This window comes from Schistosoma haematobium, chromosome ZW, assembly GCF_000699445.3.
Source record: "Schistosoma haematobium chromosome ZW, whole genome shotgun sequence".
Lineage (NCBI taxonomy): Eukaryota > Metazoa > Platyhelminthes > Trematoda > Strigeidida > Schistosomatidae > Schistosoma > Schistosoma haematobium.
The window spans coordinates 619695-639235 of NC_067195.1; the positions used below are offsets into that span (position 1 = coordinate 619695).

Consider the following 19541-nt stretch of genomic DNA (forward strand, 5'->3'; position numbering starts at 1 on the left):
TAAGTAAATATATCTTACTCTGACATTGTATGATTCAGATTTGAATCCAATGAATCCCATCAGGAATATATATACATATTACTGACAAGTAAGATATTTAACTCAAGTAGAACTTCCAGATGTCAAATTACTTCTAAAACTGTAACATTCAAAGGTAGTGCTCATTTTTTCGAGTCAAATATACTTGTAACTTGATTGATGGAATCCGGTTAATAGTAAGGACACTATTAGGTAACGAATAATCAACACGTCAGTCAGTTAATTAACAATCAGGAACATTCATCAATCAAAATTGATTATTCAGAAAAATGTGGTCTGTCGGAGAAATTTACACTTTTGTTGAAATTTAACCTTGAAAGTTGGCCCTAAAACATACTTTCATTTATGAGTAAGATGTTTATATTGGGGATAAAATCTGAATCATCTACTAGATCTGCCAGAGGTTATTATGGAACAAACTCACTTTTATAGGACACATATTCACTTAAACATACAATCTTTTTGATTGAGATCATGAACCGATTAAAGTCAGACTGCCATTGAAAACCTGGAAGCACTGGACTACTGTTTCATTCTACTGAGAGACTCACCAGCAGTGCACATTCACGATCCCGATTACGGGATTCGAATCTAGGACCTTTGGTCTCACACGCGAACACTCAACCTACTAGACCACTGAGCTGGCAGGCATCCAACGGGTATTAATGTCTAATCTCAACCAATCCACGAAAATGAGCGACCATCTTCCATTGTACTGAAATAGATACCTGTCTCTACGTAACATAGATTAGCCCCACTGATCACAGCTTCCCTAATGAAGCTAGTTGCTATTGAGCACATGGTAATTATCAGTATAGGATTGTGGTGATTATTATGTTTTTGATTGTGACCACGAACCGATTAATGTTAGACCACTATTGAAAACCTTAAAGTACTGGATGTCCGTTTTTCTTAGGGGGCCACACCCAGAACCTTCGACCCAAAGCTCTGATCCACAAGGTAGTGGAGCGACGTCAGGAGATGCAGTACCATGTTAGCCGGCGACTAACGATTTGTTCATACGCGATTTGCTCCTTGAGGATACTGGAGCCCATGTGCGCCATTGGTTTGGAGTGAGAGTTTTCCAACCCCTCTAGGTGTACTTTCCATGTCCACCAACCCGGTTAAAGCGTCCGACATTCGCTTTTGTCGTCTCATCTTCGTAAACAACAGTAATGCCACGAAAAGGCAGTGAGTAGGACTTTCCTGGCAGAGGCTGTATAAGCGTGGCCATGTGAGAGCATTTGGAGAGGGAAAGAGGACTCTCCCCACTCTCGGCCGTACCAGGGCATCATGTTGATTATGTTGATGTTAGGCAGAGAAGATGCCATTTGCTTTACACCTATGTTTACTCAACGATATACATCTTTGCCACGTAATCAAAAAATATTTAGATACTTTTTTAATTCAATACAATTTTTATTAAGAAACTAAAGTTTTAATCGACTCATAAATTCAATTAGTCAAAATTACTACAATCCACAAAAACTTCATTCTGATAATAATCATCATGTATTCACTAATGACTGGCTTCAAGAAGTATTTCCTGGAGTTCTAGTGAGAAGCAGCGATTAATGCAGTTAAACCGGGTCTGTTTTAGAAGCAGTTACTCACCGAAAACAATAGTGGACAGTCGCGCAATTTCGTGGACTGGTTGAATTTCGACACTAACACTACTGAATACCAGCTCAGTGGTTTAAAGGTTAGGCCCTGGGTCAGGATCCCGAGTGTGCACTGTTGAGAAGTCCTATACTAGAATGAGACGGTTGTCCAGTGCTTACAGGTTTCCCATAGTGTTCTACCTTGGATCGACTCATGAATTCAACTATTGAAAGTAAAAATAAGTCGAGACATTATCATAAATTTCCATGTAAAGCATTCATTAACATCATTGATTTGTCTCGAATGATAGCATCGGAAATTTAGAAAAAAATTACTAATGCACTTCTTGTAGATTGTGTCTTTTATTAACAGACTACTTGCTAGTAGTTTAAGTAGTATGAAACTATTTTTAAAAGTTGACTAGCATCACATTGTGAAATACACACTTCAACAAATCAGGATAGTTATTATTCGTATGATCAACTGAACACAAACACGATAAGGCTAGTGGGCAAAAAATAGTAAGAAATATTCCAAGAAAACAGATGGATATTTTTATATGAACAATAAAACAAACATCACCTTTCTCCTTATTATTAAAGTTCTTAGTAGTTTTCCGAATGTTTATCCAGTCACAAAAAGTTTTGAATTCAATGATAAATTTTATTAAAAACATACATATGAATGAATAATAACCTTGTCAATAACATTTTTACAGACTATACATTTAAACAACAAAATTAGTACATGTAAGAGATAGTGAATTTGAAAGCAAATACAACAGTTTACATCATACCATATAATCCAGTTGGTATTGTTACTTGATCTTGTTGGCATATGTGCATCCTGTGCGGAATGTCTCGATATTGTCTTAATTCACAAGCTATATAAGCAAAGACAAATGTTGTCTAGCAGTGGAATCCAGTTTGACGCGCGTTTCGTCCTAGTTGGGATTCGTCAACCGGATGTACCTGCATCTCAGAATTGATGTTCACTCCGGTAAGGACTCGGACCCAGTACTGTTCACTTCAAGTGCCATCGAGTTATTCACTTTGCTACTGAGTCCTGATAGCCACTTGCTTGTGCAATGGGATGAATTAGTTAAGTGGATAACGTGATTGTGTTTGGAGCGAAGTGTACTGGGTTCGAGTCCCAGGGTGAACATAAAGATAAGAATGTAATTACAAATCAAAATTAAGTAATGTATGAATTGATACGAATTCAGTAAGAAATAATAAAATGGGGTTAATGTTGGAATTAACCATTTCATGAATTTCGAAAATTCATCATCATTACGCCTATTAATCCCAATGGAGTATAACCCGTCGACTAGCCTTCGTAAATTAAAACATCTTTCAAATGAATCCTTTGGTTTGTTATTTCATCATACTGATAACTGAGAAATAGTATCCTTTTAGGTTGACTATATATGGCAGTTACATATGTAAGTAATAATAAAATGCAATCAGAGAGAGGGTTTTGTGGAGATTGTAGTAATTTAATAATTCGACTCATAAGTCAATTGAAGCTAGACCACCATCGAAAACCTGGAAGCACTGGACGGCCGTTTCATCCTAGTATGGGACTCCTCAACAGTGTGAATCCATGATCATGTCTAGCAAAAATTCAGTCCAGGATCTATCAGTCTCGTGCGCGGATGCTTAATCTCTAGACCACTGAGCCGGCATCCAATGGTGTTAACGTTAAACTTTAACCAATCCATGAAGTTGAGCAACACTTCCATCATTGGTTTCAGTCGGTTACTATCTCACAATAAACCCAGTTGAATCCCATTGTTCACTACTTCTCACTAGAATTCCAAGAAATATCTCATGAAGCCAGTGACTAATGCGCACTAGTGAATCTCATGAGCGAGATCGTGGATGCACACTGCCGAAGAGTCTCACAAAGAATGATCAAATTTAAACTGCTACATGAGGTGTAGTAAGTAAACAAAAAGAATAAGTGGATTGAAAATAATGACAATCGTAACAATAAACTATACAAACGATTTAGAGTTACTTATCAGATAATAATAATTTATAATTAAATTACAATGAATAGACAATTTCAACATGTTTAATGGTGTTATATTCCGATGAACTAATACGATACATATCCATGTTCCTTTTATTATAAACTTTATTTTGACCCATAGACTACTATATTCGATTTAGCATTCTCATGTTATGCCCTGTTCGAAAAAGGGAACCAGGTGTCATAGAACGTCGAATCGGAAATGTGCTGTACCTAGTTCGGAAAGATGTCGGGAAATGCATAAGACATATAAATCAAATGCAAAGAAATGATAGTACAGTGGTCACAGAAAACCGGCTTCCATTTCAATTGCTCGTAGATTCATCTCAGAAGAACCATCATGAGCGCAAATATCGAAAAGACAAACGACGCAAAGAGAAAGCTGTACAACCCTCGAGAGTAATGGACCGCAAGAGGAATGCGACACCCAAGCTTCAGGTGGATCCGAGAAAAAAATCTTACACAACGGACTTAAAAGGGGGGAGGTGTGACGATGGACCACCGGTGAACTCGAGGAAGCTGTAAGAGGCTCAGAAGGAGCCGAAGACGTTCCATCCAATCACCTTTCGGAAGAATGTTCTAGAATTCCAACGTGTAGCTTCCCCATTGAATAATGCTAATAACCCCCTGTACGCGGATTGGAAGACTGTAATGATGATTTCGTTCTCACTAAAAACTATAAATACCTGACAATTTTGTACTATGTTTGACACTGTTTGGGATAATATTCCTTTCGTTAGTCTTCTGTCTTCTTATTGCGACTTGGAAGGGTTCGGTGTTCTAGTGCTCAGTTATACGCGGTAGTATCAAGAAAAATCAGCTTTTTCAAGATATAACATCTGGCGACGGGTTATTGTACCAATATGTCATTTACCTCTGAACAATTTGAAGCCTTATTGGAACGCCAAGAAGAACGTTTTGAACAGTTCCAGATGCGCATGATAGAGATGCTAACTGAGAAAATGAACCTGGATCAAAAAGAAGTTACAGATGATCCCTTCAAATCTCATGTTGACCAGATTGTTAATTCTATCCATGAATTTAATTTTGATGGTTCAGCTGGCATTACTTTTGAAACTTGGTTCAAGAAATATGAAGATTTGTTCAAGGTCGACCTCAAAAAACTTGATGACGCCGCTAAGGTCAGAATACTCTTGCGAAAACTTGGAACTGTTGAACATGAACGTTACAGTAACTTTATCCTTCCAAAGAATCCAAGAGATTTTTCTTTTGATGCAACGATTGAAATTTTGTCGCAAATCTTTGCTGAACAGTCATCCTTGTTTAATATTCGTTATCAATGTCTCAAGATGACAAAAGCAGGTGATGATGACTGGGTGAAACATGAGGGTTTAGTAAACCGTGAATGTGAGCGTTTCAAACTATCAGCAATGACAGAAGACCAGTTTAAGTGTCTCGTATTTGTGTGCAGCCTCCAATCTCCTGAAGATGCCGACATTAGAACCAGAATTTTGAGTAAAATTGAACAATGTCCGAATATGACACTACAAGAAGTAACAACAGAGTGCCAGAGATTGGTAAACCTAAAGCATGACACTTCGATGGTCGAAAATAATGGCCAGTTGCCATACGTTCGTGCTGTAAGCAGAAAGAACGATTCTTGCTCAAGAAAGGCATCGCACACAGATAATCAGCCTTCATCTCCATGTTGGTCTTGTGGTGGTTGGCATTATAAAAGGTTCTGTCCATATAAAGAACATTGTTGTAGTAAGTGTCATCGCAAGGGACATAGAGAAAACCTGCTGCACTCACCCGTTACAACACTATCAACTACTACTATCTCCTTCATACACAGCCACATTTGGCTAAATCTTGTACAAATTTTGTATGTTATTTTATGGTACGATGTGGTCTGTTTAATTGGTATATAAACCCCGTATCTTTGAACTAAATGATTCATATCGCAGAGGCTGAGATTAGTGTTCTGAACTTAACAGACAGTTAGGGTTAGGCAGGAAGAAGGACCGACAAAGAATCTATACTGCTCGTACTTGTTTTATGCGTCATCGGTCCGGTCGATAATTTACGTTTCTTTAGTTGGCGGTACTATTATATTATATATTAATAGAGCACAAGTTCCAATAAATGAACATTTAAATTATGTTAGACGAAAGGAAAAAAAGTGTTAAAGTTAAAAATGAGTTAAGATTAGAAATAGAGTTTGTAATAGAAGAGTAAATGGAGAGACTTTAATTTATGGACGAGTCAATCAGAGGCGTTTTTTTAGAGATTTCAAGGTTACGGCGCCAACTTCAGTGCTTAAGGCTAACGTACGATCGGTTCACAGGGAATTTTGTACAAAACGTGATAATTGAGTGGCTATAACAAATAAAACGACGAAACTATAATATGTGGACGAATCAATTAGGTATAAGATAACAGATCTCGGATTTTAACACGAAAGCCTTTCATCCATTTGGTTAAATAAACTTCTGGCATTATAGTTGATGTCAGTTCGTGATGAAAACCCCATATATAATTCCTAAATACGGCAAATTATGACAACTATCGCGAACTGAATAATAAAAGCACCAGTAACACTGGCTTCAGCCAGCTACTGCAATATATTAGGATGATTGGAGAGCGTACAGACTTCTACACAAGCTTGGTTATGTGCATCATGTCGTTATCCATAAGTAGTATTTTGTGCACTCAACAACCGGAGTGCACATAAACAATATTGAAACTACGTGGTCGAGGCAGAAAGAGCTTTTGAGACTTTATCATGGCTCAAGAGGCCAACTATTCGGTAGCCGTATGAATGATTTCCTCTACTGGATGGATTACGATTTTAGAACCTCTGAACCACTTCCTAACCTTGACAAGTTTTTGAACCACGTATAAGAAGTGTATCCACTTTATTTCCTTGGTTTTGTATAATATATTTTTACTCTATACTGGGTGTTTGCTGACTAGCTAATATTTCTCAAGGTTACTTAAGATTCGTTCAAAGGTCGTTCATAAATTAGAGTCTCGCCATTATTGTTTATTCATTCATTGCATTTAATAAATAAAACTTCATTTTTAGTTTAATGCAGTCTGTAATTAGTTTGTTTGTTATGTTTTTCAATTCCATGTCTTTAAGTGTTTGAAATAAGAAATTTTAATCATTTTTTTGTTTGAAGAAGCGTTTGAGGGATTTCAAGATCATGGCATCAATCTCAATACTCAATGCTTATGCACAATCGGTTCATACAGGATTTTAGAAGACGTGATAATTGAGCGGCTACAATAAATTGAGACTACTAAACAGTTCCTTTATTTGTAATTATGGTAATGAAATGACTTGTGAACCTTGTACAGACTACTGTGATAATGTTGTCTTTTGATGTGATATATGTTGAAGGAAGAAATCTGTTGGAATAGGAACTATGTTCGCTCGAAAATTGTTGCAAACTGTATAATAAAAGAACCAGTAACATTGGCTGCAATATTTGCAGATGTTATTGGAATTTCGGCTGTAAAGTAGTATGAGTATTGTAGAGATATATATGTAATAAAAATGACACGCTTGTACAACCGGAATACACACATATAATAGTGAAGCTATATGATCTAGGCTGAATGAGTTTTTGAGACTTTATCATGGCTCCAAAGGTCCACTATTATGGAGCCATATAGATGATTTCCTCTACCATATGTATTACGATTTCGGAACCTCTGAACTTCTTTCTAACCTCGACTAGTTTTTGAAGCATGCAAACCAAATGCATCCATTTTAATTCTTTGATTTTGTATAGTATTGATGGTGCAATAGTTCTGCATAATAATAATGGAACAGTTTATAATTACTATGATTTAGGTTCAGTTTACATTTTGATTATGTTTAATGTAACTTTCATTGTTACATTGAACATTACTACTCATAACATATAAAACAATACTGAAATGCTGTTATTCATTTCAGATAGGAAGATTAGTTCTATTATTAGTAGAAGTAGTAATATTGCACTACAATAGTAATTAAAACTAATCTTGAATAAATATGAATCGGTAGATCGGTTTAAGTTTAACGTCAACACAATTAGATGTCGGCTCATTGGTCTACAGTTGAAACGTTCGCATACGAGACTGAAAGGTGTTGGGTTGTAATCTCGCGAGGTAGGATCGTAGATGTGCACTACTGTGGAGTCCCACAATAAGAGGAAACGGCCATTCAGTGCTTCCAGGTATTCGATAGTGGTTTAGCTTTAGTTTACTCATGATCTCAACTATTAAAAGTACGATAATATCCACAAAACCCCTTCTGATATTAATCAACATATGCTCATTAGTGATTGGCTTCAATAGATACTTCCTGAAGTTCTAGTGAGAAGCCATGACCAGTGGAGTTGTTGAACCAAGTGTGCTGTGAGATAGCAACTCACTAATGACAATAATGGATGTGTCACTCAATTTCATGGATTGATTGAAGTTAAACATTTAAACGCTCACACGCGAGACGGATATGTACTGGGTTCGAATCTCTCGAGGCAGGATCATGGATGCGCACTGTGAATGAGTCCCATAAACAAGACGAAACAGCCATCCAGTGCTTCCCAGTTTTCAATGTATGTCTAGCTTCAATTGACTCATGAATCCAACTATTAAATATGAAAATACCAGAAGTAAAAAAGAAAATCCACAATGCAGAAACATTTATTTCGATGTGTTGTATACAAAACATAAAACAGACATAATAATAATAATTATCATTATTGTCGCACACACACACACACAAACTTAAGACAATTAGATGTACAAAATGGGGATTAAAAAAAGGGAACTTGAAAAAAAAAAGAAACAAAATCTAACAACAACAATAAACATTGACTTACTGTTTGTTTGTAACTATGCATGTGTTTTTTGTATGTAAAACAGAAGGAACAAAAAACAAGAGGGGGGATAGTATACAATAAAATCTATAATTTTAATTAATAATAATTTCTAATTAAAAATGGGTTAAAAGATTTTTTGCAAAAAAATTTTTTTTTATTTTTTAAAACAAAGAGGGGGGAGGGGAGATTTTTTCTTTTACTTTTTTTTCTCTTAAAAAAATATTTTTTTATTGATTTAAACTTCTTTTTTTATATGGATTCATGATTATTTTTATTTATAATTGAACATCGAAAATGTGAAACATAAAAGAGGAAGGCAGTGTTATGGAGTAACCAAGCAAGCAAGCAACCAATCAACCAGCCAACTAAACAAACAAACAAATAAAATCATTCTTATTCACTCCTTAAATAAACTTTAAACATAAACAATGTTTATGGCGCCTAGTTTTTCACTTTAGAATTTCTTCTTTTTTTTAGAAAACAAAAGTAAAGAAACAGTCATCAATTTGAAAATGATTGTTTAAGTTCTTTGTTAACAACGACACCACCACCATCATCATCACCACCACCACCAACAACAACAACAACCAGAAGGATGTCTTTACACTATGAATAGGAATGTACAATAGCCTTATACACTGAATGTATATTAAACAAAGAAAAGAAGAAAGAAAAAAAACATACTCTCCCTATTTCTTATCTCATTTATCATTGATATTTTATAGTGTAGGAGGCAATCGTTATATATTTCACTCGACAAGATGTGCATCTTTAGCTAAAGAATAAAATGCTGAATTTTTATTTTGTAATAACATTTTTGGACTATCTAGTTCTTTCATTTGACCATCTTCAAGGACAAGAATGCTGAAATGGAGGTTGAATTTGAAAAAAAAAGGAGAAAAGAAAAGAAAGATAGAACGATTGCTATAAACAAACATAATCTTAGAAAAATTTAAAGATTTTATTACTTATAAACATGACTGAAAAACAGTTGAATTCATGATTCAATTAAAACTAAACTATCATGGAAAACCTGGAAACATTGGAGGGCCGTTTTGTCCTACTTCTCAACAGTGCGCATCCACGATCCCACCCGTCAGATTCGAACCCAGGATCTATCGACTTTAGTAGTGTAAGTTTCTTCCCTAAAAGTAGTCAACTAGAACAGTTTATATGTTTAAACCTTGTTCAATCACTGTTAAAGAATTTGGTTTGCTTCTTTTCAAAAATCTGAAACTTTTTAATACAGTTGACGCCCTAAGTCCTACATGAGGTCAGTCGTGGCCCATACTGTGAAGCTGAATGAAACAGGATCAAATCTTGCAAATTACGAGTAAATAATTATTTAAATAAAACTTATATTCTAACGGTAGAATTCGATCAACGTTAATGACTAAATAATACAAAAATGATAATGATGAATAATACACAATGATCGATTTATGTTGACTGATTGTTTATTTTTGGACAGCGATAAAAATAGTGTGACCCAAAATCAACCATATCAAAACTATACTTGGTAGATGAGTTGCAATGATAGTTTAGCCTTAAAACTAGGGAGGGTTAGACACTTGCTTTATCTTAGCATGGAACCCTTTAGCCGTATGAACTCAAGACGACGAGTGAATTAATATTACACTAATTACTCGAAATCTAATGATACCATCTCTAACACAAGTCGATTCGTAACATTATCAGATATAAACAAGAATACACAATATTATCAATACATACCGATCATAATCTAGAACTGTATTTAATCGATGAGCAATAGTAATGACAGTACAAGAAGAAAATTCTCGACGAATAGTTTCTTGAATTAAATTATCCGTTTGCATATCTATAGCAGCTGTAGCTTCATCTAATACAAGAATTGAAGTATGCCGAAGTAAAGCTCTTGCAAGACATACTAATTGTCGCTGACCAAGACTGGAAAATAAATTTGCATATTTATAAGCAAAATTATTGCTGATACATTGTAAAACAAACAGATTATTAGAATTACAGAATTGGCGGGCGAGAAAGGGCGGGGGTAATCAGAACGATCTATTCAATCAGTTTAGTGAGTTTTTCGGTCATTAATTTTCATAACCCCATTGATCACAATTAAGCAGTTTACAATGGTATGTTATAAACTTTGCATACACATAAGTACAACTATTAACATCTTATATAGACGGATTTCAAGTGCCTTCAAAAGAACATTCATTGCAGAAGCTTTGACATTATTGTCCTTTGATAAACTTGTGTTTCTCTGTCAATCATAGGACAAACTTTCGATGTAAAAAGTTCGAAAATGATTCTTAAGAAGTTTTTTTCAATTTAAAACAACTATGTATACAAACGTCAGGAAGGCCTACAATCGCTTTGATCATTTGGTTATCAACATAATATGCAGCAACAAACTCGAAGTTATGCAAGTGTCATATCACAGAGTGGAATGATCTGAAGTCGTATCAGTCAGCTATTATATAGAATATACTCCCATTTTAAGATAAAGGAGATTATAATTTATCAATCAATGTAACAAAATGATAGTATGTTTTCATTACAATTCAGTCATCTATATAACTTATCTATCTAATTTATCAGAATTAGAAGAAAGATCTCACAAAGTAATCCTAGATATCATGAGCCAACCTTAAATAAACAACCAATGAAAAGCAGGAGGTATTGGACACTCGTTTAATCTCAGTACGGGACTCTTTAGTAGTATCCGTTGAAAATCGAACCAAGAGTCCTCAAGTCCAGTACATAGTCTCCAGTCGTTAGACTATCAAGTCGGCAACCAATGTTTTATGCTTCATTTCAACCGATTAGCGATACTGCGCAACTATCTCTCAATACCATTAGTGACTGTTTCTCACTAGAACTCCAGAAATTGCCTCTCAAAATTAGTCACTAATGAGAACATGATTGTGAAGATAGTTAAAATTTTAGTTTAATATCATGAATTAACTTCGATTGCACAAACAGTGGAAATTAGGAAGCACTAAGTACCTATATAATATGAGACTCCTCAACAGTTCCCATATAGAACTCCATTGAGGACTAAGCTCATGTATAAGGGTATCAGTTGTTGCTAAACTAAAGTCTCTCCATGATGTAAACTGTAAAATTGGACAACTTCAACAAATCCCTTACACCGTTTTAAACAGTCACTCAAGTTAGCCTTTATGACATGAATTTAATTCGTTGAATAAACATTTAACAAAAAAACCGAACGCACTAACTAACCTTATATTGGAACCACCTTCTGAGATGTTCATATCCAAACCATAATTAGCATCATTATTATTATTATTAGCATCTTTTATAAATGATTTTAAATTAGCTAATTCAAGTGCATGCCAAATAGCTTCATCTGTATAATGATTGAATGGATCCAAATTAAAACGTAATGTACCAGAGAAAAGGATAGGATCCTAGTAAACAATTAACACAAAAAGAATGAAAGTCATATAAAGTAAACAAAACAGTTTCGATCACCATTAAAAGTATTAGCATTAAATAATAGACGGTAGTGTAGGATAGTTAACATAAGCAGTTTTGGATTTACCTAATGCTGTTTGAGGTATAAAAGCAGCCGATATTCCCCAGTTACTTACGCTGTGAAAGAATGCTTCTTCTTGATGCCCCCGAATGCCCTGGTATGGCCGAGAGTGCGGTGGGTTCGCCCTCCCACTCGAAATACTCTCACACGGCCGCGCGTATACAGCCTCTGCCAGGTAAGACCTACTCACTACCTACTCGTGGTGGGGGTGTTGTTTACGAAATTGAGAGGACGAAAAGCGAATGTCCGGCGCTTTAACCGGATTCCAAATCTATGGTGCACATGGGTTCCAGTATCCTGCGGGAACAAATGACGTATGAACCAATTGTTGGTCACCGGCTTCCATGGGACTGCATCTCCTTACGATGCTCCACTGCCTTGTGAATCAGACCTTCAGGTCGAAGGCTCCATGTGTGGCCCCCTAAGCGAACCACTTGCTTCGGTCTGGACACCCGGGCAGTATCGCAGCCCATACGCAATTAATGAACTGAACTGTCTTCTTGATGCACCTAAAAAAACTGGATTCGGGTTGGTTTAGACGACACGGTAGTGTAATCACGGCACCCAACTAGCAACTGCTTGACACCGATCACACTTTTTAATCGCAGATAGTATTATTCTCAGACAATTGAATTTCAGATCAGTGGTTTACAGATAAGTTGAAAGTTTTGGTTTTCACCCAACCTTCAAATAGGTTGAATGTATTATGTTGATAAGTTGAGAACGACGACAAAATGTGTCTAGTGCTTTTTGTTTTACAATTGTTGTCCAGAAAACTTCAGTCAATGATTTATACCCTATCTATAAGCGTACATTTAACCTGTTACATAAATACTCTCTCTTTCATAGTCTTACAATCATTACATCCAAACAATTTAAATGACCATTAAAAGATGAATTAATATCGTGAATTGTATTTATTTAAATATATAAATATTGGTACAAGAAAGCACCAAATACATATGCGCCACAAAAGTCACTTAATCTGTGTATGTGGGCTATTATACTGCTCGGGTGCCCAAACTGAAGCACATGTATTTTTTAGGGGGTCACACCCGAAAACTTCGACCTAAATGTCTAATCCACAAGGCAGTGAAGCAACGTAAGGAGATGCAGTCCAATGGTAGCCGGTCACCAACCATAGGTTCATACGCCTTCTGTTTCTTTAGGATCCTGTAACCCATGTACACCATTAGTTTGAAATCAGTGTTCCAACTCCCCTAGGTGGACCCTCTGTATCCGACAACCTGTTTAAAGCGTCAGACATTCGCTTATCGTCCTTGCAATTTAATAAACAACAACAAATTGTTTGTTGTTCTCTCTTTCTCTCTCTATTAACTTGAAAACTAAACATAAAAACTAATCAGAAACAAAAGAGAAGAGATTTGTGTAAATAAATAACAACATATGTTAGACAACCATTAAAATAAAGGAAAATATTCAGTAAATTTGTTGAAATGAATAATAGTTCATATTGTATATTGAAAATATAGATAAATAAACAGAATAGAGAATGTAAAGAATCATTGTTAGTTCAATAATTTTAATATATTTGTAATATGGCTATGTAGATGTAAACGCAAGGTTTGGCAAAACAAGGACCGCATTCCTACAATTGATGAATATATGGAACTCAAAACAACTGTGTCGGTCAACCAATAACAAAGTTAGAATCTTGAAAACCAATGTGAAGATAGTTCTACTGTACGGAGCTGAAACTTAGAGAACTACTAAAACCATCATCAATAAGGTACTCAACATCCATTGGCCGGATACCATCAGCAATATCCTTCTGTGGAAGAGAATAAACCAGCTTGCAGTTGAAAATAACATTAGGAAAAGACGATGGAAATGGATAGGACATACATTAAGCAAATCATCAAACGGCATCACGGAACAAGCTCTAACTTGGAATCCTGAAGAGAAGCGGAAAAGAGGATGGCTAAAGAGCACATTATATCGGGAAATAGAATCAGATATGAAGAGGATGAATAACAACTGGAAAGAGCTGGAAAGGATTGCTTGGGGCAAGGTTGGATAGAGAGTGCTGGTGGGTGGCTTATGCTCCTCCACGAAGTAAAACACGCTTAAGGAGGTAATGGGGTTAATAATGGAATCCAAGATATACATTTCATTCTATTTAGGACTTATCAGCAGCTAAGTGGAAGAATTATGTTAAAGTATGAAGTTATAGGCATTGGGTTCTAGTAACAATGTGAACATTAACATAAAGATGCTTGTCTTGGATTCAACTATTAATCACTATCTAAATATATTACCAACTTTTGGGAAAAGACTATGTTGAGACAATCTACCCTTTATGTACATAATAACAACAAAGAATAATCGATTGTCATCTTAAACACGAACAATAGAAAATAACAGGTCGTTAGTAAGATAGTACCCCACTTAAAATCATTAATGACTTATCAATTGTTTTTATGAACGAGATGAAGTAATCATATCATAGGTAGGGTCAGTGAAGTGTCACTGAACCCTAGGCAAATCATTCGACAGTTGGATCACTTGGATATCGAACAGATCATCGATTTCTGTCAATGTCAAGGGAAAAAAACGCGCACCAGTTAATTCTACGCCATGAACTGGTCCATGAGATATTGGTCGCACTTTCGTTTGTACTTATTCTTACTAATATATTTCCGTAATAACGTCCTTTATGTTGCACGGTCTTCAAAGCAACCATAGGACTTTGATACATCGAAGAGGTAATCCATATTAGACGCTGATCACAAGATGTGACTTCGAAGTTAGCTGTTGATCACACTATTTCCGTCTAACTCCAGTAGGCCTCTAATCATTCGACAAAGATCATCTATGTTGGTGATCTATTAATATTTACTAGTTATTAATTTGCAGAGAAATAAAGAACCGAAATTCGACTATTTCATTGTCCATTTATAGCCTATTAACTAACACTAACATTATTTCATTTTACAATATAATTGAAGTAAACAATGATTGGTAATGAAAAACTCACTTATCAAAAAGAAAATATTAATATATTAGAAGATTTATTATTGTCACTTATCATTCTCTGAAGAAGCGACTTACACTAAGTTACGAAACGTCAGAAAATCTGATTTTTCTATTTATTGGGATATCAACAAATGTATTATCTCTATTTATAACAATCTACCCAATGCTCAAGGAGTAAACAATAGTCAGTTAACTATCTCATCATTTTTTGTTTAGCATGAACGCAGTTTGACAGTGTTAGCAGGGCATAGATTGAATTAAAGCACGTTCCATGCATAATTGTGTTGGTGCACTCTGATTGGCTATTTCTTATCTAATCACCGCTAATGGATGGCTTGGAGAAGACTCTAGAGTCTTCTCATGTAAAAAAATTGTGCTTCTTATTTTCAATTACCCTTGTTATTTGGAATATCATTTCATAGCTGTTCAACCATGTTCTGATTTGAAGATTTGTTGAGTGAATTGATGTCCAAGAATACTAAGCAATAGGAATAGTCAGGTTGTAATAAGAGAAATTATAACGGACAGTGATAGACAGAAACAGAGAGGGAAAACGCATACATTTGTAGTTCAATATCTTATGTATTACACTTTTTGACATTACTATAGGTACTTGATCAAATACATCTTATTTATCTAACTGATAGGTAATGATACACAATACTTACTTGAGGTATTAATGTTAAACGATTTCTCAAATCATGTAAGCCAATTTTTGATATATCATAACCATCAATGAGTATTTTACCTTCAGCTGCTTCAAGCATACGGAATAATCCAAGTACTAGAGAAGATTTACCCGAACCAGTTCGACCAACAATACCTAACTAAATAATGACAAAAATTAAAGTATCAAAAAGGGTTTTTGCGGATATTATAGTAATTTTAGTAGTTGAAATCATGAGTCAATTGAAGTGAGATCACCATGGAAAACTTGGAAGCACTGGAGGGCCGTTTCGTCCTACTATAGGACTCCTCAGTAACAGTGCGCAACCACGATCGCGACTCGCGAGATTCGAACCCAGGGTCTATCAGTCTCGCGCACGAGCTCTTAAGCACTAGACCACTGAGCCAGTCGGCATCCAACGGTGATGTTATTCAACTATTTAAATCGAAGATGGTGAACTGGGATTCGAACCCTAATCTGTTGACTGATTGATTGATTTGAAGCAGGTGCCCATAAGAGCATTAAATTTATATCATCCAACTCAAAAGAATGTGATATATATATATATCACAATTTCTTGCCTTATTAGGTATCTTGATCATTTAAAAGGATATATATACAATCATAGAAAAATGTAGAATGAAAAATAAAACTTACTTTTTCCCCTTTATCTACTTTAAAATTAATTGATTTTAAAGCTAAATTTAATTCAGATCGATATTTTGTACCATAATTAATAAATTCAATGATACCTTCAGGCCAATTACTTGGTAAGTAACTACAATCTAATTCCCATGGTGCCTAATTTTGAACAAAACAGATACATATATACATACATAAAACTCATTAAATGATTTCACGATTAATCAATAAAAAATATTGAACAAATAATTTATTTCTTTTTTTTTGATTGAGATCATGAACCGATTGATGTTAGACCACCATTGAAAACCTGGAAGTACTGAACGGCCGTTTCGTCCTATTATTGTGGGACTCCTCAGCAGTGCGCATCCATGATCCCGCTCGGGGGATTCGAACCCAAGGCCTTCGGTCTCTCATGCGAACGCATAACCTACTGAGAAATTTTTTGTTTAAAATCGTATTAAAGTAGGAAAACATAATTTAAAACTTTCCTTTAAACTACCTTTTGTAAACATTATTATGGTTACTATTTGGAATGACAGTTTGCATGACAGTTTTTTTTACTTTTCATCCCATTTTAAAAAGTTTTTTTCTTAACATTCCATTTCATCCAATTAAATGATTAGTTTTCAATTCATTATAATTGGTTATAAAGTATAAGCTCTGTCACGGATACAGAAAACACATGTTCTTGAATACATTGTATATGGTAACGTTCTAATCCGATCAAATCGATAGCACGTATTAATTGTTCAGGGTGATCGGTTGATTTATCAACCAATGTACTTTGACAAATCTGTGTCTAAATAACTGAATACAATAGTCATTAACTGTGTCAGGTTCCTAATTCGATATAATAAAGATTGATTGATCACTTGGTGGTGATCAATGTCACGTGTGTCAAGTCCTTCTTAGTGCAAATGGAATCCTATCGACCAAATTACAATATGGCCACTAGTCTATGTGACTCGACATTGCATGCACTATGTTGAGATAAGATGGTGGTTAGAGGTAGTGAACAGGAAACCCTGGACCCAGGTTTCGTGCTACTTGGGACTTGTCACCAAAGTGTACCTATTATCTTAAGGGAACTGACACTGCCCGACGAATTTGATAGGGTGTCACCCAGCTTCACAGTTAGAGACGTTACTACTGAGCTATCCGGATCGCGACCAACCTCTTGAAGGATTGAGATGTATTTACAATTGCTTGATCACTGGATGGTGATCTTAATGCAGATCGAATATTATCGACCAAGTTGTAATATGATCAATAGTCTAAGTGAATCAATATTGTGTAGATATTAAAACGTATAATTGATATCTAAGAATGTAATACCGTAAACACTCAAATTAAAGCTCTAAAGATAGTCAACTTCAATGATTTATACAAAATCTCAGCAAAAAAAAGACATAAGAATAACTAATACATTTTGTTAGTTCTATATAGAAGAGATTGATATACGGTAACATAAGAAGTAATCTATGAATCCATAGAATTTATGTAATAAATTTAGTCTATAAAAGTTACTTCTCCTATGAAGGTCAAAATAAGTTCAAGGTTACATAAATGATAACATTAATTTCTGATTGGTCAATTATATTACCGATGAAATAGATGAAGATTTTATTTATTTTCTTAATTAATAAATGTTTCCCTATTTTTAGGCTAGAAACTAAAATGGTTATGTTTATTTGAAGTTAGACATTAACACCATTGGATGCCGGCTCAATGGTCTAGTTGGTTGGGTTCGAATCTCACGAGGTGCGAGATCGTGGATACGCACTGCTGAGGAGTCCCGTACTAGGACAAAACGGCCATCCAGTGATTCCAGGTTTTCCATAGTGGTCTAGCTTCAATTAACTCCACAAACCCCTTCTGATTATGCGTATTCGCTAACCTAACCCAGTTTCTCTTTTTTTCTTCATTTATTAACACAGAACACAATTCAAATGACATTGAGCCATACTGTATGAGAGAGAAAGAGAGGCATGATCCACCAGACTTTTCAAACGAATTTAGATGGAACTGTCTATTGGTCGAACCTTAGTGACTATTTCATGTTTTGAAAGATATGAATTGACAAAAAATGTTATTTTCACGACAAATCAGTATTCAAGAAAAGTATATTTTGTTTCAGATATGATTCTATATATTATTTTGAACGCGTTAACAATATAATGTATGAATTCACTAGGGAAATTTGATCATTTTCAATCACTTTTATGAAGGTTTTTCAACCATCGATATCTTTTGTCGCTTTAAACATATCAAAATAGCATCGAGACATTTTATAGATTTCATTAATTGAAATCATGAGTCAATTGAAGCTAGACCACTATGGAAAACCTGGGATCACTGGATGGCCATTGTGTCCTAGTATGGGACTCCTCAGAAGTGCGCATCCATGATGGTCTAGCTTCAATTGACTCATGATTTCAACTGGTGAAATTTCTAAAATCTCCACAAAACCCCTTCTGCTTTCATAGATTGACTAATTAAATAGTTTGTTCTCTCTGAACATTGACATATGTGGTTGGGTATATTTCACAACCACATCAATTAATAAGACAATAAAAATAGATAGTCTCATTCACATTATAGACTAATCATCATCTTATTCAGAGTCGTAATTATGCACAGGTATTCGATGTAGTAAATCAGATGGAAAACTTCTTTCGATAACAGTACAACATGTGATGTCCAAGAGAGATGAAAGTAAAAAGTAACACAAAGATAATTGACCTTCGACATTGTGTTTATCAAAGAATCTCCAACGGTACAAGCATTATGAGATTTTAACGCGGTGTTACAGTGTTGTTCATATCACAGGCTAAAGTTAACAGCTTAACATTTAGACGGATTGAGTACAAGAGTATTAAAATTTTGAATGATTCATATTCTCACTATTAAAATGAATTTGATATATGAATATGATTGAATAGTTATTTGGTATAGAACTCATTCTAATCTGATTTAACATTGATTATTTCTCCGAAGTAACTTAGAATAGATATTCTGATTGACACATTTCGAAATTATTTCCTAGTTTCAGCCTTTAACATCCATAAACCTAAATTCTTTATTATATCAGCAGTTTATCCGTCTATCAAGCAAAGGACAGGTTTACTGTGCAGCAGTTCCTTCCGTCCTACTTTATGGCTGT

The 19541-nt window shown here is 35.1% G+C and overlaps 2 protein-coding genes across 3 annotated transcripts in view; one reads left to right on the forward strand and one right to left on the reverse strand.

The window, feature by feature from the left end:
- Positions 1–1026: 1026 nt before the first annotated feature.
- MS3_00001029 (uncharacterized protein) lies at positions 1027–6733 on the forward strand. Its single transcript, XM_051208559.1, has one exon. It carries the CDS (start codon positions 4542–4544, stop codon positions 5568–5570), a length of 1029 nt encoding a protein of 342 aa, XP_051070098.1. The 5' UTR covers positions 1027–4541; the 3' UTR covers positions 5571–6733.
- Positions 6734–8067: 1334 nt separating this feature from the next.
- ABCC1_1 (Multidrug resistance-associated protein 1) overlaps positions 8068–19541 on the reverse strand; it is a 99572-nt gene continuing 88098 nt past the window's right edge. For both annotated transcript variants that reach the window (XM_051208562.1, XM_051208561.1), the window contains 5 exons: positions 16391–16534; positions 15735–15893; positions 11754–11941; positions 10251–10445; positions 8068–9380 (listed from right to left, as the gene is read on the reverse strand). In XM_051208562.1, coding sequence (XP_051070100.1) covers positions 9266–9380; positions 10251–10445; positions 11754–11941; positions 15735–15893; positions 16391–16534 — 801 coding nt within the window. In that variant the 3' untranslated portion in view covers positions 8068–9265. The remainder of the gene's footprint in view (positions 9381–10250; positions 10446–11753; positions 11942–15734; positions 15894–16390; positions 16535–19541) is intronic.

Coding starts and splice junctions, on each gene's coding strand:
- MS3_00001029 (XM_051208559.1), top strand. CDS start 4,542: ATGTCATTTACCTCTGAACAATTTGAAGCCTTATTGGAACGCCAAGAA.